Source organism: Chlamydotis macqueenii, chromosome 1 (genome assembly GCF_036417535.1).
Source record: "Chlamydotis macqueenii isolate bChlMac1 chromosome 1, bChlMac1.mat, whole genome shotgun sequence".
Taxonomy (NCBI): Eukaryota; Metazoa; Chordata; class Aves; order Otidiformes; family Otididae; genus Chlamydotis; species Chlamydotis macqueenii.
This window is the reverse complement of record NC_141556.1, coordinates 80878259-80902822: the sequence shown is the minus strand read 5'-3', so window position 1 is coordinate 80902822 and position 24564 is coordinate 80878259. Positions and strand designations below refer to the sequence as shown.

Here is a 24564-nt window from a genome sequence, read left to right as displayed (position 1 = left end):
CCTGTCTGGCCCTTCTCCAGCTCTGCATTTTTACATGCAGCTCTACAGCTTTCCTGGCCATCTTTATCCACCTGCTCTGTGAGATCTCCCCTGTCACCAGGTACCTGGCATTGTCTTCACACAATCTGTTACTTAATGATTTGACGAATGAATATTCATGCAACAGGAACTGGTTTATGTTAAACTGTCTCAGATTTACTGTCCATTTCTTGCAATGTGCCTGTGTTCTCCTAGTTTAATTTGCCAGATACATCCTTTCATCCAAGTTCTTTACTGTTTGTAGTCCTAGGAGTAGCAACTGCAGGCACCCTTCTGTATAACAGCAGCAGCCACTGCAATTCTTTGCAGACCTTTGTAAAGTAAACTGTGTGGGAATGGTATGAATTATCTTTAAATTTGTGTTTGGGATTTTTTTTTTGGTGTATATGAAAAAAAACCCCTCTTAATAAAAACAGTAAGTTGGAATTATTTGCAATAGAAGAGACCTGCTTTTTCTTTTTTTTTTCTTTTTTTTTTTTTCACATTTTTTATCTGAGAAGAGAATAGTGTAAATATTCCTGATTATTTTGTCGTGGTATTGGTAGGCATTGCCTATTTGAGAGTGACCATGATAATGGGAACCATATGCAATCATATTTTCTACTGCCGTTGTAAATTGGGAGTTCACTTTTTACTCATACTACAAAGACAGAAGTTAGCGTAATACATATATAAGGAATCTAAGGTTACATAAAGATAAGCAGCATTACAAAAATATCTCTGGATTATGTTTGGATGTGCTTGATATGCATTTTAGAAAGTGACACTGAAGGAAAAAATAGAGATATATGAAACTTAGCTTTCCTTTTGCTGTTTCAACCAATGAGTTGATCTTTTCCATTGATTCCTAGGTCTATGGCATTCACCTGGTATTTGTTATACTGTGGTAAATAGTATTTTGTATTTTCAACTTGCTGCTTCCAACTGTTCATGTTCAGAACATAATAGGTATAGGTATTTTATAACAGCTTCTTCATCTTGTAAGTAGTAGCATTTGGAAAGGAAGGATGGCTTATCTTTCCCTGTCATATTTCTTTGCCTCCCCTCCTTGCTACTCTACAAGAACAAAAATTGGGCATTCATTTGCATAGAATCAGGCTAGAAAAGGAAGGCTTATTAAAATAAATATAGAGAGGGAAGATATAGTTGTTCTGGCTTGAGCTGCAGCTGTTACAAACTTCCATATGTAGTAACTTTGAGTTTTATTTCTGGAAAGCTTCACTGCCATGTGTTGAATGTATTTTAATGCTTCACATCTTCTCAGAATGAAAGGATTATTGTGAATGATTGTCGTGAATTAATTCATTGCTCAGAAGCTTCTGGCTTCTTGACATTAAAAAAATATTTTTGTTCCTTTTTGTGTGATTTGGTAATTTTGATTTATGACCGAACATCACTGTCTAAATGAGTTTTGGAAGTTCACTTAGGGAAAGTGACAGTTAACTTCAGAAACTGAGTTGGTTCCAGAAATAAGGTAACTGCTCACGACTCTGACAGTCACCTTAAGGACAGAAAATATTTAGAACAGAGGACATGTTACTTGCATTTGCTATTGACATTAATGTTTGGATGTGTGGACTAGAAAACATTATTAACAGGTTAATATTTTAAAGCAGTAACACACAGAATTGATGAGTGATAAAAGGGTAAAGGGATTTAGTATTAAATAGCTTTTATTATTAGGGTTACAAGGATAAAACAGGTATTCTCTTGTGATGGCTTAGTACTTCACAAAACACAAACCTGAACTGGCTCAGAATTGAGTCAAGTGGCTCTGATGGTAGTAGGGAATCTTATAATATCACCACCCAGATATGATGAGCTTCAGAGCTGTGATTTCTGCTTTAACTTGATATTTAAGAGTAGCACTTCTAGGAGAAGCTCCTCTTAATACTTGCGTATGCTAGAGACAGGTTTTTGAGATAAATCTAGTCTATAACCAAACTGGCAAACTGCTTTTTAGTATTTAGCTTGAATGCAGTGCTGCCAAAGTGGTGCTGTAGAATTAACTTGAGATTTCAACAAGGGGGCAAGCTTTGTCATATGAGTTGTTTTTTTTTTCTTTTTACCTATCACAGCATATGCAAATGACACTACTTAGTCTTTTACTTGTTTTGTTTGACACATAATTTTAGTGATTCACCCCTTGCAAACATTTATCTTTTTTTTTCTTCCTTGAATTTATATGCATCATCCTATGCATTTTCCAAATTAGACTCTACGGGTTCATAACTGTGTGTGCCAAGCTTTCAAGAGTGATCAGAATTAAAATAGATATAGAGCTTCCTTCGAAACTGGTAGGATGACTAGTACCCATGGAAAAAAAAAAATACTGTTTCGGATCACAGCAATTTAAGCTAGATGTAATTCATAGCTTTTGAACAAAATAAGTACGGGAAGAAAAACATCTTAAAGCAGAAATTGCTTGTGAATATTGATGCAGCTGAACTCAGAAAGACAGATACATGTATACTTCACATTTATAGTGGAAGAATTCAGCCCTATACTTGATGGAAACAAGTATTATCGCTAGAGCTTTTTAAAACATAATCAGCTTTCATCAGTTACAAGGCTAACCACACTTCTATGTTTTTTACAGCCTGTGAGTGAACTCCTTCATTCATTGGACATCATACGTCTTCTCAATCTGTAATGGAATTTGTAGCTTTCTTATGTTTGGAACATAAGCTGAGCTACAGTTGAGCTTTGTATCTGTCATGGTGACCCTTCTGAGCTGACTGCATTCAAACACCTGAGGCTCTTCTCTGGTCCATGGGAGAATTTTTGAATATAGTGACCAAACAGAATACTTGAAACAAAAGTGCTGTTTCTATGATAATAGCAATAAAGTTTTCAAGAAAGGTTTTAGAGAAATTAAGGTATACATATAAAATAATATTAACCGAGGAAATGGAAGTCAGAGTGTTTCTACCCACATTGAAATTATGGGTATGGTGAATTTCTGCTTATGGAGAGACAATCCTGAAGAAGACAAGCCTTTCTTGTAAGAGGTTCCTGTGTATTTGAACTATGTATGTGCACATATATATTTTCGTATGGTATATGTTCTAAGCATAAACTTCACTGATTCTAACAAGAAAGCAAGCCATGTATCATACTAGAACCATTTCTTTCATCCACTGCACAATATCTTAAGCAAGGGAAAGAGCTTGTATATATTGTTATATATTATTATTATTTTATAATTTCTTTGAATTATTTGTGCAGTGAAAAGACGTTTAGAAGGGAATACCCAAGAAATATCATGGGCCAACAGCTTCACTGAAGACATTGACCTTATATCAGAAGAGTCGCCACTACCACCTGTATCCAATGTGGCACAGTAAGTGGAACAACAACTTTTTAATTGATAATGTAAATGCTCATTAATCATAAGAGAGACTTATCATTGAATACAAGTATTACTTTTTGGCTGGCTGCACTTGAAGTGATTATAAGTTTGATCATTTAATTATATGTGAACATTTCTACACAATGCAATTTTACCTTTAAGTTTAATGAAGGTAGTTACACACTTGCAACAAGCAGCATTGCTCTGCTATGGGTGGCTTGCAGTCTTTGGTGTCTCTGTTGTTTTACTTTTTAAGGCAGCTGACGCAGCTCCTGAGATTGTTTTAAAGGTAGGTTTATACTTTGTAGAATTCTGAATCAGTTTGAGCTCTAAAGCACTCTTAGTATGAATAATGTATGAATCGATTTGAAACGTAAATTAAATAGTCATCTATAGATGCAGCCTGAAAATAGAAAGGCTACATTGTGTGTAATACCTTGATAAAGTATGCACACATGTGAGGAAATTATGTTCCAAAAATATGCAAGTAAAATTATTATAATGTATGTATCAATTTTAGCTTCTGAATATTTGTAATGAACTTCAGATGTACAGAAAACATAAGGTCAAAAGTTATAGATGTAATATGAAGTTATAGAAATACTATGTAAAACCAAAGCCAAAACCACCATTTCATGTAGTTTTATGCTTCTGAAGTGAAGCATGTCAGTTTTCACCTTTATCTCATTTTATATGTGTGTGATTCTACTTAGTAGGATGCATTCATTAAGATTCATGATTCTTGAGTAGAAATGTAGTATCTCATTTTTCAAATTGTGAAGTTCTTTGGATAAGCACAGAACATGATGTATTTAAGGATCTTGGCTTTAAATTGCCATTTCTAATGCAAACAATAAGATATTAACACTGTATTTCCATGATACGCATATGCCTTCTACATGAATATTAGATATGCTTAGTGGGATTATTTGTCTTGTCTTTTAGCAGAACTATAAGCAGGTAAGTCTTCATTTGCACTATACTTGCTTTGGTGTGTTAGCTTTCCAAAACACCGTGGCTTTTGCCTAGCAATTAGTAATATATTCCCTACATTTCCTTGGAATGTGTGATGGGGAAATAATATTTTTTTTCCTGTTAAATTTTCCACTTTTATTCTGCTTGTTTACCTGGTTAGAATAAACAGTTATTCTGTTTGTTAATGCAGATGTTGTTTCAAGCTCTGGAGTTATGTACCAGTTAGATTCTTTTTCTTCATTTTTTTTCTCCCCCTTTGGAGTGAACTAGTTGATGGAAAGTGGTTTTATCTCATTTGGGAATAGCATGCATTTAACCACTGTGACAAATCTTCATCCTAAAGTCACACAGCAAAAAGTCTGTATACAGGCAATGAACCTTCTCAGTTTGTAAAGTAAGTGAAAACATGGCTTTTACATGACAGTTGATGATAGTATGCTATCATGATGACAATTTCACATGGATCACTTCTTTGTGAAGTCAAGCTTGACTTTGTCAAGCTGCCAAAAGGCAAAGTTTTCCTTGCCTTCAACAAGCATTGGGAGTTACAAAACCAGTCTCACAGTATACCTTTACTTCAAAGCCAGTAACTGGTCATTTTTTAAACTTTGTAAGCTGTTTTGTTGATTATTAAACATGAAATGTCAGGTCTACAACCGTAATGTTTCGAGTGTTTGGGATTTTTTTTGTAATGTGAAAATAGGTTCTTCTGAAATCCCCTCTACTAGATAGATGATAGGAGGTATGTTCTCTGATGACAGTAACCTTTACTTTTGGCCATGCTGTCTTCAAGACTCCCTTCATTGTGTGCAAAGGCAGATATTGTCCCAGGAGAATAGAGTTCCTACCCTTGAGCCGTGCTACCTTGGACAAACATCTGTGGCATCAATCTGCACATGACCATTAGTCTCATGGTAACTGAAGTGGCTGCTCGGCAAAACCTATCAGGCCATTGGAAACTGGTGATACTACTATCCAAGAACGCATCTTGAGTGAAAACAGACCAGTTCAGTGGGTTGCAGTGCTGAGGTATGTTGAAAGTGGAAGGTGTCAATAAAACCAAAACCAAATAGCAAGTTTGCAAATTAAGCTTAAGGTACCTTTCTGCTTTGGATCCTTTAGGTAGTTGGGATAATGTTTGTTTCCAGTGATCTGGGCAAAAATGTGGAAAAATGCAACCTCCTGAGCTAGGGAACAAAAGGATCCTATTCAAGATAAATTCTATGGTTGTCTGAAGTTCTTGCTGAATTTCTCTGGCCCAGGGTCTCAGGGGTAAAAATCTCATGTGGTTGCTGACCTGAGTGGAGCTATGTTGTTTTATACTGGCTGCTTCTGAGATGTCCAAAGTTGAATAAGAATTATGTTAGAGGTTAATCTAATCTGATAGATGAAATAAATATGTTAATGAGTTGATGAGTAGTTCTGTTTTGATCAATAAATGCTTAGACTACTTTCTTACCTGATGTACTTACCCACCAAATTTTCAGATTCTCTGCTGAGCAATTAGATGATGACTCCATCAGTGCATAGAGAGACTGCAAAATGATGTTTTGTCTGTGCTTTGAAACCTAGAAAAAGAGAGCTATTATATTTGACTCATTACAACGTATTTGCTTGGTCCTTACAGTTAGTCGTATAAATATTGGTAACAAGCATCTGAATTAAGTTATATATTAGGGAAGGTCTAAATCTTAAGAATGCTATTTCTAGAGCTGGAAACTTCATTGTTATCACTTTGCTCTTTCTTGCTAACCTTAGCACTTTGTTTATATCACCATGTTTTTTTTTTTGTGGAAGATGTAAAATCAAACAATTTGAAAATGGATCCACCTTGATTCAACATAAAGCATAGTGCCACTCTTTTCCCCATGATGTTATGTCTTGAAGCCTTTCTTTCTTCCTAATTTCCTACTGTATGCACACAGATGTTCTGGCAGAAGGGTAGAGAACTGGTATAGAAATTAGGCTTGCTTGTAAAATAATACATGGCAAATTCCTGTATCTCTGTAACAGATTGTTTACTAATAAAAAAGGCAAGAGATTACTCCAAATAGCACTGATTAAGCAAGTGGCAGGGTCTGATTTCTGATTTATTTTATTTTATTTTATTTTTTTTTAAGGCTTGTCTCCTCCCCATGGTTGGCAGGACTGTTTTGTCTGTCTGATGCAGCCTATCACGTGTATCACAAGGTCTTTGAGGAAAGAGCTGATGCCATTGATATCTGTAAAATGAGTAAGCTGTAAGCTTACTAATTCTTGATCTGTATCCATAAGCAACAAAAATGCAAATAAAACCTCTCAAAGTTTGTATGAATTTGGTATGTGACAAAAGGAAGAAAGGAGGAGAAATACACAGTGAGAGCAGGGGCAAACTTCAGTGGATTTTTGATCCTTCTTCCTAGTCGAAACATTTAAGGCCAGAAACTCCCCACAGCTGGTTCAAACCAGAAATCATAGTTGAGATGTACTTTACATGTGTTAAGTGACATAGGCTTTGGGGATGGGTATGTGGCTTGATTGACAAGCAAGATAAACTACAAGTTGTGTAGATCTGCATGAACAGACTTTTGCAGTATCAAAACTCACTCTTGCAGAAGAAGAAGAAATGATAACAGTTAAAATGATGGACATAAGTGAGCAGCTTGCTGATGTCCTCTGTAAATGGAAACAAACATTTGTATGAACTGTATATGAACAATGAAGCATGGAGGATCTTAGGAAGGGATAAAGCTGCCTACAGGGAATGGTTACAGGGCTGGGGAAGCCATCTAAGTTACCTCTGATTAAGGGATATGCAGCTGTAAGGCTGTAGCCTGTGGCAATTGCGAGTCCATTTGGCTGGGAAGGAACCTTCCCTACTATGGAGGGAGACTTAGGAGGTTTTGGAGTTGCTGTAGGAGTTGCTGGGGCATTCTATTTCAAATGGCTGAGTCCTCTACTTGGTCCTTTGCTTGCTCCTTTTCATGTTTTGTGTATGCTGCTGTCTTTAGAGAGGAGTCCTGTCTGTTGGCCCTTGATTTCATGTTTCAAGCCAAAATAATCTGGAGGAGGCAGGGGGTATTAGCTTGTACACCCTGCCACTAACTGGAGTTGTCACATAGGATAATTCCAGTGCCTATTGATCACCCAAGGGGAAAAAGAGATTCTGTAAGGGAAGGAGCAAAGGTTCTGCCACCTTCAGCAACTTGGTATGTTTTACTAAGGAGCAGTGAGCATCTTCTGAGAGGGGGAAGAGTATCTACTTATGTGTGATTTGCTTTTTTGCTATCATTGTTCCCATGTTCAATTTTGCAAATGGTGTGTCTCTTTCTGGATTCTTCCTGGCTGCACTGGAGCCTTGCAAGAGGAAAGGAGACCACTGAGCATAACTTTAAGCCTTAATTATTTTAATCTCAGATAGTCCTATTGTTACACAGACTGTAATGACAACAGCCCTTGGCCATGAAAATATTTTCTGTCATACACACCAGAGTTAACCTTCCAGCAGGAAAGAGAGAATTTGGCCAATAGACTGTATTGAAAGATTACACCAACCTGGTCCCAGATAGCACAGTCTCAGGAAAAATATACAGAGCACCAGCTTTAGAAGCAGACATCCTGTTTTTGTTTTTCAGAGTTCTGTGGTTTAAAGCTGTGGTGTTTAAGGCTCTTTACACTGTAAGGAAAAGCAAAAGTTAGAAATTCTGTATGTCAGCATGGTTAAGCAACTGCAGTTGAGTACACACTTTGTAGCTCACTAAGGTCACGTAAAGGTAAATGTCAGTTGATCTCTTAGCAGAAAGCAGTGTAATGCTGCAGTTCAGCAGTCATCACGTCAGCTCTCTTGGGAGGAAACCTTTAGAAGGTGAGATCCACATACAATGACCATTGTCACTGGTAATTGCCGTCAGCTGAACAGCTGTAGTAATAACTCTTCAGCTGGAACAGGCTGCCAGGGAAGTGATAGCTACACCTGTTCCTCATGGGAAAGTGGGATGTTAATTACTTCTCATGGGTTGAGAGTGAGACCAACAGTTGCTCTTCTTTCTGAGGCTCTGTCCACAACAGAGTCAAATCGTGTTAAGGAACCGTGGGTTTAATACAATTTTGGCTAAAACAATTCTATGCAGAAGTATAGAAAGCATGTATGTACTTCTGCTACATTCCTATGTATTTATCTATCTGTAACATAGCTGTGAAAATGGCTCACTATTTCAGTTTGAGGTCTTAAAATGGTGTGAAAGAAGCATAGGGATCTGAAGATGGAAGCAACCGGATAACCACTCCAATTTTTTCTCTTTCAAGCTTGTAGTATGGAATACAGCTCTTAGATTGTACAAGGGAGATCTTATCTGCAAAATGATTAGCTGAAAAAACCCAGCAATAGTATGTGGTTATTGCACAATCAAAGGAAGTGGGAATATCTGCTTTAAAAAAAAAAAAAAAAAAAGGAAATGGCCGATTGCCATAAGCTATATAAGAACCTTGAGGAGAGGTAAAAAGATAGATCTGAGGTAAGGCAATGGCTGCAAAACCCCAAGGTTTTGCACTTTGTGCAATGTAGCACTTTATTCTAACAGGGAAAGCTGAGACTCCGAGAGTGAAGATGACTGAATGCCTTGTTTGGTATCAGCACTGATAAATCCTGATACAAAAGGAGCACTACAAATTAATTTTCAGTAAGAAGCAGAACTTTCCATGAGGATTGAGGCTTAATGAAGCAAAGAAGTTATTCTTGTCTGTGTTTATGCTTGCTCCAGGCTGCCTGGAAGAACAGAGCACTAGAGCTGCTCCCCACTTCAGCAGTAATGGGTCTACAGAGATTGGAGGGACACAGACTTGCTTGCTCTTCAGTGGAGTGCAAAATTCCACCATTGTTAGAAATCCATGCAACTATAGTCAAAGGAAGATGCTTCATGATTAGTCCAGGCATCTAGCTTTTCTCCTTAAAAACAAGTTTAGGAACAGTGTTGGTTTTTTGGGGGTTTGTTTTTTGGTTTGTATTTTTTTTTTTTTTCCCCTAGCGGAAGCAGTTTATCATAGGATTGTCAGTTATGAAATATGAGTGGTTTCCTCCATTGCTCACTAACACAGAAATTTTATACAAAGTGAATGGAACAAACTGTAGAACTTATGCTAGGTCTTAAAGCTTACATTAGATGTGCTCAAATAAAATGGTGGTGTATGCTGGTCACCACTTGGAAAAAGGAATGTTAAGTCAATCTTTCACCTTTATTTCAGCCTTCTAGTTGGTCCCTCCATCTGTAGATGGCAGTGAAGGTTTTTATCAGGGACTTAAGAATATTTTTGTGTTAATCTTCTTTGGCTCTGCTTGAAAATCCAGTAGTGTGCAACTCTGAACACAAAGCATATTTTCAGTCTTTCGATGGTTTTGGTCTATCTGTGCAAATGCCATTGATCTTTCTATTTTTATCATAGCTTCCTCCTATAGCTTATTGCTTTTAGTCTTAGTAAAGAAAGAGTTCACCTTATCACCAGCAAGTCTATCACATTGAATATCACTAGATCTAGTAATTAGATAATAATCTTGTGTAGGATAACTGAATCTACTGAAAAGTCATTAATAACACTTTTATTACTAATATAGGGACAGCTAGAGTCCTTAAACATCAGTTAGATCCTTTGTACTATCTGTTGTCTTTTTGTCTATGTTCATGGATTATTTAAAAATATTGTTGTTGTTTTGAAAGCATGATCGGACACTTGATGGAACATGTAAATATTGCCCATATTGTCACTGAGCTACTAGAGATATTGGAGAAACTTGTGAAGCAATACTGGTCATCAACCAGGTAGTGAAGGGAATGGAATTATGAGAGGTAACATCATCCAAGACGAGTGAGTTGGCCAAATGACAGCGGCAAGGTTGGTTGGAGTACAGAATATTCCTGAAGATATTACAGTTTGCCTATCATCACTGCATTTACATTTCATCCATATTTTTGAAACAAACATAAAATGAAGTGAGAGGGAGAGGTGAAAAACTAATAAGTAAGCAATCCACAGTAACATGAAGGGAGGGCATATGTCTATACATGTATAACTTGTTTCCAACTTTCTCATTATGCTTTTCGCTCCTGATGCTTGTTAATCCTCACTCTCAGGTACATCTAATATAGGTAGTACTGATGCAGCTAGTTCTGTCCATTGCACTCAAAAGCATGATTAATTGCTTCAAAGAGAAATTTAGATCAGGATCTGTCATTTCTGAACTGAAAAAGGTAAAGTAGTGAAAATTCAACCGGCAGTAGTTGGTTGTATGCTAATCTGGTTGTATGCTTTTTACCATTATAAGGCCTCGTGTTAAGTTACACTTTCTAGTACCACTATTTTTGTATTGTCATCTCTAATTTTGAATTCTTTAAAAAGTTTGCTTCAGGATTTATTTCAGCACCTAAGGTATTTTTATTACCATGTAATATGAAAACAAGGCTGACATTAGTATAAATTAGTGCCATTATGTAGTAACATTTTCAAAGAATTTGACGTGGCTTCTGAAGTTTTTTGGAGGTTTTTTTTTTTGGTTTTTAGTCTGAAGGGTAACTTTTCAGAATTTTTTTTTTGCTCTTTTATTTTTAAGTGAAGATGTTTGGCCAGTGGAGGGCACTGCACTATAACACAACGAGAGACAGAAACTCGTTTCGGTTTTCAAGATCTCATTTGTCATTTCAACAAACTTACTTTGAAACTTAACTTATAAGCATCTGAATTTCCCCAGTGTTAAATTGGCAAGTTGCCACACTAAGGAAAAATGCTGCATGTACTTGAATATCAGTTTAATGAGAAACTTAACCAACCCCCAAAGGCTCAACTTCGTATTGTGGTTATACTTTCTTTTCTGGAAAACAGACTGTTGTAACAGCCCACTGACGACTGTCAAAGTGTAACTAAGTGCATATATAATGTAAGCCTCTGTTCAACAAATGGTTCAGATCTGATGGAAAAGTCTGAAATAAAAGGTTGTTTTGGAAACAGAAGCTTCTACAAAAACATGACATTTCATATGGTTACATTTTTCTTAATGATTTTTTTTTATAATTCCCAAAATTTTAGAGTAGGGATAGGATTTTTCATGAAGGGAGTGAGATGACTCTGGGATGTATGGCTGCAAATATCTGTGTTGTATAAGAAATAGTTTACAAAGAATATCTGTTGTCAGATCAAAGTAAAAGACTCACATTTGTGGCTTTGTTTTACTAAGTTATTATTTATCTCAGTAGTAAGTTAGAGAATGGAAATAAGGCAACTCTTTCATTTGAATAGTTAATTTCATATTGAAAAGAGTGCAAAGAGCTCGACTGGATTCATAGTCTTTAATATTAGCATGGGATGTTTGTATGTTTGAGGATGAAACTAGTAAAGGGAGGAATTGCTTTATAAAGGCTCTGTTTGGGCTTTATAATTTGTTGAGGTTTTCAGTTACAGATTCATATTACACCTCACATAATTGTGCTCATCGAGCTCTATGACACTTGACAATATTGATAACTGCATTTATATGCAGCTGTGGTGAAAGTTTGAAAGATGTAACATTAAAGTATGTTCTTTGCTGCAGATGACAGTATAACCCTTCTCATAGAATCCTGTCAGTCTCTCATTGTTACACAAAATAGAATAAAGTGCCAAGGATGATACTTGTTCCTCTGGCGGGGGGGAAAAAAGGTGGAAAAACATGATGCTTACAGTGCACAGAGAAGTGTGACTTTGTCTTTTACTGTGGCATAGGTAGAAATGAATGAACATACATTTTCTTTTGACCTTCCTCTCATGGTTTTGCAATAGTTTCAACTTTAATGTTTTTTTTTTTTTATGTGAGACTAAATTTGATTTATATGCTTCATATGCATATACCTATTTTAGTAATAGGCACTTAATTGCATTTGTTGTGTCCATTTGTGTAAAGTATGTTGAGGGAAAGGAAAAACCCAGTGACAGGACGTCATGGTGTCTGCAGGTAAAACACATGGGTCATTCCTAATTTGGTCTAGCTCCACCAACAAGCCATGTCACAGCGCATGTTTTGTATTGGCAGCATTCAACAGAAAAAAATACTTTAGAAATTGCCTATACCAGTCATCCTTCCATTTTCCTTCTGCATTTCCTTCCCTGGGCTGCTCCTGTGACAAAATTAAGGCAGCCCACCTGTAAAATCAAAAGCCCACCCCTGCTGGTGGGGAGTGTGTAAGCAACTGGGAGGGAAAAGAATGGAAAAAAAGCTTGAAGGCATTAAGACACCATTTGTTTTCACAGGAGTTCAAGTTGTGGCAGGGGAGGGGAGAGCTAGGATAGAAACCTAACATTCTCTCTAAGGCAAGGGGTATGAATTTTACCTTAATATCTGAGTGTTATACTGCTATCCTTTCAAGCCAGAATGCTTCCTTCTAGTTGAAAGAGTGACTTTTCATCTCCATAGCCTACTTTTTCAAGAAGTGATGTTGGCTAACATGCTCCTCCTACAGACATTATTTCTGGGGCAGTATCAAGCAGAGAAAAATGCAGAAACTGGAAATGAAAGTTAAGGGAGCTCAGTGTTGTTAATTGATAGGTTGTGATGACTGAATTAGATGAAGAAGAGAGATAGGAAAGAAAATGTTATTACAGAGGTAGGGGAAGTTGTGTAGTTAGGAAAATGAAAATCTATTTTAAAACTTTCAAAGTAACCTGTAAAATAATATATTAATAATAAATTCAAATGGCATAATGTGGTTATGATGTTTCCTAGTGAAGTTTGAACAAAAAAAAAATTGGAATTTCTAATTTATTTCTACCCAGAAAGCAGGTAGACTGTCCGCTTGCCCTAAGATAAAAGAATGAAGACTTTTTTTTTCTGTATTTTTAAGTGTTAATTTTATGTTTACCAAGGAGTATTGTGGTGTTGCCTTATTTGCTAATCTCTGTACAGTCTTTTTCTACAATTACTAGTAAAGTGCTTTTCCTTGTTGATATATAAATAATTGTTCACTTCATTCAGGTGGCTTTTGTAGATTCTTGTATACTGCAATGTAGTGCACAATGGAGCAAAACTTATGCCTGCTCTCAATGCATTAAATTACATTGGAGTTCAGATGACTCGGCTAAATTATTGAAGCTACTTCTTTTATATCAGATGGAGTTAAAACTAGGGATCATTTATGACAGCTTCCAAGAACACCTCTCTTATAAGTGTTTGTATTATGTATCCTTCAAAATATCTTATTATTTTTAAAAATACATTTCAAAGAAAAATCTTACAAGGCAAAACATGTTATTTAGTATAAAAGTTGCTGTATGCGTGTTCATTTAATTATGCATTTAAAAGCAATACCAATTCCATTCCTTTGGTGAACACTATGAGACCGCTGGTCGTTCAGCTGCAGTAAAAGTAAAATCTCCTCCATATTACAATTTTTTTTTTTTTTCACTGAAATGAAATTTAATTTTTTTTTCAATGAGCAGACATCTCCATCTAATAAAAATATCTTATTGTGTAAAACAAGAGTGTTCACCGAAACAAAAATTAGTATCAATTTGAGAGATTATCTTATATCTGCTTATGGCTATTTTCTTGGGGAACCCTACCCAAACTGAAGGAATGTATTCTAGGCCTGATATTTTAGTTATTTCTAAATGTATACATTACTCTGTTTTTTATGTAGATAACATTTTCTGCAGTTTTAAAGCAGTAATGAAATGCTTGTTGCATACTTTAAGTTAAATCCTAGTTACCTCTGTTTCTGTGGCTGGGAGGAAATAGATATTGCTGCAGCCAATGTTCTGCATTGCAGTTGAAGTACATCTGTGTTTGACCATCTAAATAGGGCTGAGATATGAAAGCTGACAGATGAAAGTTTTGCTTGGTCATTTGACTGCTATCTTAACCTCAGTGTCTGGAAACTTTATTTTAATAAGTTACTTTAATGAAATTTAAGTGATAGAATTTATTTAAAACTTGGTGGTTCCTCATGGATTTCTCAGCTCTAACACTTTCACAGCTGCACATATAAAATCTTTCTTTTTATAGGCAAACCTTGATTAACTCCAAATGGGACAATGTAAGTTACTTTTCAGGTTGGATACACTGAAATAGATGCCAGACAAATTCCAGTGCCAGTTGCTTGTCTACTTTTTTTTTTTTTAGTGCACTGTAATTTGGAGAAGCAATTATACTCTCTCTTTTACTTCACATTAAACCCCGTATCTCCAGGGCTGTTTTGCCCCATCATCCAACAATGCTTTTAGATGTTATCACTCTGTTCTCCAAAAACTTTGCCCTAATTGCTTAGCTGTTTGTTTGTATTGCTAAGACAATTTATCTCTGGTCTCTGGGTCAAAATGAATGTATCAGACCATTACAGTACAGAAAGCTTAGTATGTGGGCACTGAAGCTTACAGTCATTGCACGCTATATTGAGTTCTGTTCCTCTCATTTCACATGGCTGTTCTGCTTCTAGCATGCTGTAATGGCATTTTTCATAAGTTACTGATACTTATCTCCTCTGGTTTGTGTTAGGCTGCCTACACCCAAGGACTAGCAAGAATAGATAAATCTTGATGGCCTTTTATATTTAGCCAGCTGTCTACAATATATGTGGTGCTCATTAGTATTAAAATATGTTTGGAAACAAAGCTCAAAGAGCTAATAAAGCTGTTCTTATGCTGATTTCTCTTACTGCAGCACTTGCTACTGAAGGATCCCCTCCAGTGGGTTCTTTGACTTGTCCCTGCAGTAATGCAAATCCAAAAATAGAATGTAATTGGTATTTGTTTTCTTGGACACATCTTTGCTAGAGGTTTTCACATGTTCCTGTGCTTACTTAGCTATCTTATTATTAAAAAAAAAATACTTCTCAACTGAAACGTGTGGAACTTGCAGGATTCACCAGGCATTTCAGATAAACAAACCATGTACTCTTCCTGTATTTAGTTATTTTCTTACTCTTGCTAGGCTGTGGCTGCAGTAAATTTTAGACTTCTTCATCTCAGAATTTCATTATTTGTGGAAGCTCACATGCTTTCTCATCTTGACAAATAATTAAGGGATGTTTTTAATGTAGGAACAGTTTGATTTGTATATATAATGTTTTATGTCTAACTTCGAGTAAAAGGCTTCTGTTAATCTCATGCTATCCACCTGCCAAGCTCTTATTAAAGTTTGATTTAGAAAATAAGCCTATTAATGTTAAGTTTAAACAAGCACTGGTCAAGGAGAACTTACTAGCCAAGGAACGGCTATGGTGCCTTGAGGGTTTTGACTGCAAGCCCTTCGATTGGCCCCTCTTGCACGGAAAACCAAGGTCAGGTCTAAACAAAATAAGGTACAGGTTATTAAGCTAGTTATCTCTGCTACTGTCAGTGAGGGAGAATTGCTTTGTGACATGAACTTCTGTGTCTCAGCAGCAGGAATGGTCTGAGCTTGTGCACTCTTCTCCCATTTCCCCCTTCTACCCCAGCAACACTGGAGGCACAGGAATTATGGCTGTTTGGGAGGATGGGGTATCAGTTAGGTGCGGTGTTAGGTGGTCCGTGAAGGTGTTGTCAGTTGTGGTAGAGAGGTGAACAGGAGCTCATGCCTTAAAAGAGAGAGTTGATGTGGGGAAAAAAAAAGCAGCATTCTGGATTAAAGGGACCCTCACTCTTCCCCAGACCTCCCTTGCACATCTTGCTGACCACTTCAGAACTTTCTCTGGCTCCTCTCAGCTCCCTTTGTATCCACAATCACGTCAACATCTCATCCCTCTGGCTTCTCTTCTTCTTTGTGGAGTGGGAGCAGTGTGAATGTGTATGTCTAGGGAAAGCCCTGGACAACAAAATTTGGGTTTGCTCACTCTGCTGAGAAGAAATCTTGATTGGGCTCTGACTTAAATGATCAGGCATCTGAGTTTGGTCTCTCTAGCTGGTCAACAGTCTGAGTTTATGCATCCTCAGAGGGCCCTTTTCCTAGGAAGAATGTCTTGCATCTGGGGGAAAAAAGCCTTTATCTTTCATTATCAACACATCACTTCAGCAGCATTGCAGCAGGTCCCTGCTGTGCAAATATGATCGATAAGCTAGGATGTGGTGGGGTATCCCCATTTCCTTCAAATTTACTCATTTGCTACAATGAACAGTCAGCCCTGTTTGATTAAACATCGATTTAGAAGCATAGTCATGTAGGTAGCTATTGGATTTCTGTGAAACAGAGTCTATGAGTCTGTCTTACAGGGGTCTGTTTTCTATATTATGTTACACCTTTTTAGATTTCTTTTGTTGTTTGTTTGCCTAGTTGTGAAAGCTCTTAACCAACCTGTGTACTTGAACCCCTGCATATTTACTTGGAGTCTAAATTTAATTTTATCACTCATGCACAGTATTAAAACCTGAAAATTAAGTCAGAATTATCCTCCTGCTTACTTTACAGCAAGTCTGTGTGTGTGATAAGTAAACACACTGTGGGTGGCCTAGGGTAAAATAAAATTTAAGTGCTTGTTTGCAAGGGCAGCTTTCTTCACCTTCGACAGAGAAACACCTAGCCATGGTTTAGCAGATTTTATTAGTTGGTTTATTTGAGAAACAAATATCCCAACAGATGAATGTAAAACTTTTAAAAATTATTTCGGTATTTTCATAGGCATGTTGTAAAATCTTCTGAGTCTTCTAGTGCTCAAAATGTGAGTCTTATTTTTGATGTTTGGATTAAAGACTTTGCCACAGCTTATATCTCAGATCTCTGTAACTAAATTGGAAATAATGAAACTAAAATATATGACCTTACCTTACCTGTTCAGTCTTTATCTCAGATAAATATTACACAGTAAAATTATAGCAATTGAGAAGAAGAACTTCCTCATACTATCACAAAGTTGTCCTCTTTTTGAATTGTATCACTTGAGCACCAGTGATGAATATTTCTAAAATCTCTAATTTCAGCAGAGGAATTGTGATGCTTTAATCCATGAGTTAATGACGAACTGGACCTGTGACCAAGGTTATTTAATCTTATCTTTGCCTGTTTCTTGTTCAGTAAGTGCTTATCTCTTTCACAAACAGAAGAGGCATGAGCTATAGAATTTGCTGTTCAAGACAGCACCATTCCCCTCACCACTTCTTGTCTGAGGTGACTTTTTCTTCCAGCACTGTCTAAGCAAGGTTAATATAAGTATAAAAGTTTGACGATGGTTATACTTCTCCCTGAGTAAGAGGTTTCTGCTTGTTCATTGGTTTCAGTATCCTTGTTTGAGAACGAAGAAATGGCATAGAATTGTCTGACAATTCACGTGGGTGACTTCACCTTTATTTCAGAAATATTTTTGTAGTAGTAGACACAGTCTCCTTATCTGCCGCAGTTTATTGGGGGGTAGGAAAATGAAGGTAGCAATTTAAGTTCAAGGTCTTTTGGTTTACACTGTTAGTTCTCATTTGAGTTCTTTTATGTAAACGTAGCTGACCTGTCTTGGACTAGCAATCAGCTGTGTTCTGGCAGGTGAAATCTGTAGTCATGCTGCCGAAGCCAGCAATGAAAGTCTATGGAGTCAGAAATCTGAGGAACGCCATGACATGGAATATTAGATTGACTCATTCTCAGAGTGCAGTGGAATAACTTCTCCACGCAGGCTCTGGACCCAAATTTTTAAATGGGCTGTAAACCATGGTGTTTACACATAAGTTTGTGCTGAGTCACTGTGAACTACAGTCCATGAGCTATGTGGCTGCAATGACTATGTAGGCAGGCTCTGAGAGTCATGCCTGTGTGACTTCAAAGAGGACTCACTGTGCAAATGGACTGGAACTATTGCACAGCAACCTGTGGGAAGACACCTTTTGTACAAATACAATTCACAAAGTACAAATCACAAATGGGAAACAGATTTTTGGGTCATGTAGTTTGTCCTTTGATATTATTGGAGTATATAAATTTTGTAATCCTCAGTGATATTGAGTATGAGACTTCTCTGTCAAGGAGATATTCTGATAATCAGCTTTAACCTTCTCTGTCTCTAAATCCTTCTGTTAGTTTTGAATAACAAACTAGCAAAACTTGTCTTCATTTCCTTCAAATGATTACGGACATATAAACACAGTGCTTGATCACTACTTAGCCAAGTAATACTTATCATGTTTGTTGTAATGTTCTGTCAACTTGCATTTTCTGCAGACCTCATGTTTTTTTTCCTCTTTTGCACATGCCATTTTGCATAATATCTATGGAGCAAAGCAAAGTGGAATTTCTATCTTTAACAGCAAAGGACGGTAAAAATTTTTCTGGTATTGATTATAGCTATAGGACCCTTAGCATTTTATTTTTTAACTTTAATCACATGACTTTTCCTATGTTCCTTGATGGCAATAATCTGCAGAAATGTTTGACATATAAAGCAAGGTTAAATTTTGGCTAAAGGAATTATTATTTTGCGTCAAGAAGAAAAGAAGAAAACTCTAGTGTAAGAAAGTGTTATAAAAATAGTTTTTCTACTTCTCTTGACTTTGACCTACAAACTGAAAACTTTCAAACACTGATATTTTAAGAAGCTTTGATGGGCTGGGAGTTACAAGGTTAGATGACTGTGGGTATACCCAGACTTGTACCTATATACAGTAAAATATTTTATGAAAATAAAGACAAGAAATGAACATTATCTTAAGGAAGGTTCTTGTTTATGTCTGTCTGTTCTTAGTCAGTAGCACGTATTTAAAGCACTATCTCTCTGGCATGAAAAAGCTTTTATTGTCTAGCTGCTATAGGGAGTGATGTTTTCCAAAAGCACAATTGTCAAAAGTATGCATGTAATGTTGTGCTGTAAGTATTTTTAGGGGGAGTAGTAAATGATGCTGGCAATGTGTTTTCTTTGGGGGGAAAAAAACGCTTTAATGCACTGGCAAAAATTCAAGTGAATGACGTAGAAGTTTATTGTTGATTTGCCAACAAAAATTGAACCTGAACTTCGTGAACTAGAGGAAAATACAGCCACCTGACTGAAAACTTGTGTCTGGTTGTGCTTGTGCTTTTTTCCTTTTCCTATACCAAGAACTGCCCTGTAGACATCCCATATCTTTGCTAGTTCTTTAGGTTCCATAAAGAAAAAAAATAAGCTAATTAGTGAGATTCTCAGCTAATTAGTGAGATTCTCAGGTAACTATGTAGTTACCTTAACTATGTTAAAGGAGGAATGTCAATTCTTACAATTTATCACAGTGGTTAATGTTTCTGCTCTACTCATATCCAACCTTACTATGCTCATTTAGACAAGCCCTATTGTACAATCATGTCAAATACTTTAAAAAGTACAATAATTGCTGTAGCACTTGTAAAAGAGTAGCATACTCTCTGATCTTCATTTAGAATACTACTGGACTTGATTATTCCATGGTTGGGAAGTTCAATCTCCACTTAATTTTACTCATTCACAAACGTAGAGAGTATGTACCTCAGAACTGCAAGAGGTTGCTGCAAGGTCCCAGATTCCTGCAAAATTATCTGGTGTTTTCAGATGAAAAATGACACATTAAAAAAATCACTAGGTAATACTCCTGAAAAAATGCAAACAAGCACTTTTTAACCAATCATATAGAAATGGCTATTTATCTGTGTGAAGATGAATTGTTTCCATTGCAAAGGAAGACTGATAATGTAAACTACTCTGTCCTTTGGAGCAGCAATTTAACTGTTCCTCTGGAGTTTTTTAATTAACAATAATAACTGTTGAAATAAAACACAGGCCAGTGTAGCTTCCACATAATTTTAATATTGCTACTTTATTTTTTAGAAATGAATTAAGAAACATGATGCAAGAAGACTAAAATGGGAATAGAGAAGGGGAGTAAGATGACCTGTTAAAAATCAGCTGTTCAGTAACTGGTAACAAAAATGTTTTTAAGAAAATTCTGTTGAGTCTCAGTAAACAAGAGGAGCAGGCAAGTGCAATTACAGGTGAATTACAGTACAGATAAATGAAAGGTAGGACAGTTTGGACAAAGAGTAATAAAAAGCCATGGGTGTGCTTATATTTGTTAGGGGCTTTTGGTGATTTTGGTTTTAGTTTTTGAGCTCACAGAGGTTTCTTACAGAACTCACATGAGAAGGATGAATTAAAAGCAGTTTTTCCTCTTTCCTTTTTTCATAGAATCGTAGAATAGTTTGGGTTGGAAGGGACTGTTAAAAGTCATCTAGTCCAGCCCCCCTGCAAGAAGCAGACACATCTTCAACCAGATCAGATTGCTCAGAGCCTCATCCAACCTGGCCTTGAATGTTTCCAGGGATGGGGAACCACCTCTCTGGGCAACCTGTTCCAGTGTTCCACCACCCTCATTGTAAAAAATTTCTTCCTTATGCCCAGTCTGAATCTACCTCCTCCTATTTTGAAACCATTACTCCTAGTCCTATCACAAGAGGTTCTGCTAAAGAGTTTCTCCCTGTCTTTCTTACAAGCCACCTTTAGGTACTGGAAGGCTGCTATAAGGTCTCCCTGGAGCCTTCTCTTCTCCAGGCTGAACAGTCCCAGCTCTCTCAGCCTGTCCTCATAGGAGAGGTGCTCTGGCCCTCTGATCGTCTTTGTGGTCCTCCTCTGGACTCACTCCAACAGTCCTTCTTATGTTGGGAGCTGGAGACAGTACTCCAGGTGGGGTCTCACAAGAGCAGAGTAGAGGGGCAGAATCGCCTCCCTTGATATGCTGGCCAAGCCTCTTTTGATGCAGCCCAGGATGTGGTTGACTTTCTGGGCTGCAAGCACACATTGCTGGCTCATGTTAAGCTTCTTGTTCACCAGCACTCCCACGTCCTTCTCCTCAGGGCTGCTCTCAATTCATTCTACACCCAGCCTATATTTGTGCCTGGGATTGCCCCGACCCATGTGCAGGATGTTGCACTTGGCCTGGTTGAACTCCATGAGGAGTGTCCTCCAAAAAGGTGTGTCCAGCTCTTCCCTCTGTGCTCCTGCCTCTTTGCTTCCACTTTTTCACTTTTCTCAGCACTAGATATTATACAGGTCACTTATCTGGTTAAATATCTGCAAAAGACCCAGCAGTATAGGCTGAGAATATAAAAGGAGAAAAGAAATTCTTCATTAGCTTGGGACAATTCCTTACTATGAGAATATAATTAAGACAGAATTTTCTCCATGTGAACTTGTAAGGTTTACGAAGCTACTCTTCTTAACTTTAGCTTTTAAAACTCTTGGCTCTCTTCTTTCACTTTACTTACGGGCACATTAATGGTATGGTCAGCCTTTTATTTGCCTATATCTGTAGCTGCACCAGGTCAGAATACACTGATTAATGGATTATACTGTGATGACCTGCAGAAGTACGTGAAATTCAGGCTGATATATTTTCCTGTTCCTTATTTACAAAGTTCTGTTCAAGGACAGTAACATGAAAATAAGTGGTTGGATTTGAAGTATGTACCCCAAAGCATCTTGTTGTATTTTCACTTAAATGTCAGCAGATGTTTAAGTACAGTGCATGCTTTAAGAGAAATAACTTCATATCTGCTGAACGTGTGGGAGACTAAGAAGCCACTAAATAATACATTCAGCTACAGCATCCCGCGTCAGATTTATCTGCATTCAAGAATGATTAGACCATTTTACAAATTTACCAACTAGGGTATCTCATAGAGAAAAATCCAGAATAAAAAAGTTGTATTTTAGAAAGTTAAATCAGACATTTGGCCAAAATGGAAACACTGTTCAAAAGAGAGAGTGAACAAGTAGGGATGTGCTGGGATTGACTGGACGAGGAGCCTAGGCTAAGGGACAGTATGTATGCAGGAGCAGGGCAAGGGGTTAGGAAGAAGACACATTCAACAATGCACTGAGTGACAAGGAGTAGTCTGCATATTTGTGATACTCAAAATATCCCTCTTTCCCCTCATCCCTTCTTTTTCAACAGCATTGGGAGAGAAGCTGTTTTCCAAGGCAATTTCAAGGTACTTCAGTCCTACCTCAGAAAGTATTAACTTTCTTCCTGATTTCCTGTTTACTTTGTACACAGCTTTAAGATGGAGTTTTGCTTTGCCACAGGTTTGGTTTTTTGTGGGTTTTTTTTGTTTGGGTTGTTTTTTTTGTTTTGGTTTTTTTTTTTTTTTTAATCTTAAAAGGTCTAGGCAGTTCCACAGCCCACTTGGACTTGCCACCTGGCCCTATTAATACTTTCTTTGTGCCAGCTGCCTCCCATGATGATAGAGGCTGCAATATAACAAGCATTCATTTTTGGGATGCTGGTGATTTCAGAACTGGAAGAAGCAGCTGTTACTCTTGCAGTACACAGGTATTTTTAAAGGTCAGATTGTATGAAAAACTGTTATTTTCCTTCTGTAACTCCCTACTATACCTCACCAATAGTAAATTCTCCAGTGCCACCTATGGCTCTCTCTAGAATGAGAGAGGATTTGGATTTTTTAATGACATCGTGTTGCATTGGCCATGACCAGTGCAACAGAGGAAAATCCTCTGTTTCTTCTGGCAACAGAGGAAAATCATGCATGTTTATTGATTGTATCATGCACTTCCCGTATCCATAGGTAGATGCTGTCATGGAGGCATGTCACTGAGTAGTGTCAGGCTTTGTTATTTTTGCTTCTAATTATAATCTACTTGCATGTATGTGTGTAGATACATTTTGAATTTTGAAAACTGAATACAGTGCTAGTATTGGAGAGTTGTTTCCTGTGTTATGACTGTGGTAGAACTGTCTGGTTTTGTTCCACATCCTACACTGTGAATCAGTACCTATACCTCCTCGGTAGAGCTTCTAAAAATGTCTCCAGCTACAATATGGGTACATGCTGAAAAATGACAGGAAGATAGTGTCACATTAATTTCAGGACCTTGCAGATCAGGTATGAGTGTTTTGAAAGAAAACTTTCAAGTATCAGCCTTTCTAACATACTTCAGCTTTTGGAGGTAAAATGAGTGATTCCTGGTTTCAGTAGCTGTTTAAGAACTTTGCAGAGTAAGTTTGTAGATCATTCTTACAAATGATTCATAAGGGAAAAGTCAGTAAGATCATATTTTGCCTAGTTAAATTCAGTGATGCAACAGCAAGTCCTTTCTAAACCCAAAGTAGATATATCTGAACACAAGAAATGGGAAATTGCATGGGGTTTTTTTGTGTGTTTTTAAACAAGTAGACTTTAAATGTACTTGCCGTGTAAATGCAATTGACTTAGGTATGGTGATAAAATTATGTATTTTGTCAGCATTTTGATACTGCTGTCCCTACAAGGTAACACTTTTTCTTTCCTCTGTTATTAATTTTGATTTTGAAATACAAGATGGCTTACAGCTGAACAACCACAACAGCTACAACTCAGTGAAGCTGTAGTCACTGCATCCCCACTATATTCATGTTCAATGAAACATCTGAAAAAGTTGCTGCTTCATATATTGTAACTTATAACACAGGACAGAGCAATCACGTCACTGGGAGGTGGCAGGAAGAACAAGCTATTCCTTCTCAAGAAGAAGCACACATTCACTTCAAGGTTAGTTTTGGAACATTTTGAAAAGCACATTGTGGCCTCAGAATAACTGTACTAGGAGTGGTTGTGAGAGGCTGGAGTTCATGAACTTAAACGCTTCCAGCTCAGTCAGTGTAAGAAGCCTGGAATGTGGTGATATCATGGGCAGTTTTGCCAAGTAACTTACAGAAGTAACTTTTTGCTGTTTGATTAATATTGTTTTCAGAAATCCTTTCATACTTTGTGACATCGCCTTTAGATGTATTCAGCACGGAGAGCTCTCAAGATTTCATTTGCAGAACGTGCAAATGCTGCCACACCGGTGGACATTCCTAAGGTCTGAGCTGCTTGATTTGTGGTAGTCATTGCCTATAACCTTCAGTCTGAATTTTATGAAAGAACTGGAAACAGAGGAAAAACAAATAAATATGACAACTGCCAATACTATTGTAAGTGCAGTAATGGACTTCTAATTTCCTTCTTTTTTAAAATACCACCTTTTAATGATCCCTAAAGACATACTTCTTACCTATGGATCATTTTGGTGCTAGGCAATCTGTTATCTGCTTTTTTTTTGGTAAGTGATTGTGTATGTCACAGTCACTAATCTTGTTAAATTTTTGAAAAAGAAAATTAGACTCTTATTTAAAATGTAGCACCATTTTTTTTTCCCTGATACATCTTTCTACTGCATTCCTCAAATATGTTTAAAAATCTACAGGGTGGGTTTTTTTTTTTGTATATATATTTTCAGTCACGCTGATGCTTCATTTGTCTTTTGCAGCAA

At 37.0% G+C, this 24564-nt stretch overlaps 1 protein-coding gene across 3 annotated transcripts in view; it reads left to right on the top strand.

The window, feature by feature from the left end:
* Positions 1 to 24564, top strand: part of LOC104486043 (potassium voltage-gated channel subfamily KQT member 1) — a 517969-nt gene that overhangs the window by 94646 nt on the left and 398759 nt on the right. For all 3 annotated transcript variants that reach the window (XM_086758236.1, XM_086758226.1, XM_086758232.1), the window contains exon 12: positions 3268 to 3382. In XM_086758236.1, the coding sequence (XP_086614362.1) occupies positions 3268 to 3382 (115 nt within the window). The remainder of the gene's footprint in view (positions 1 to 3267; positions 3383 to 24564) is intronic.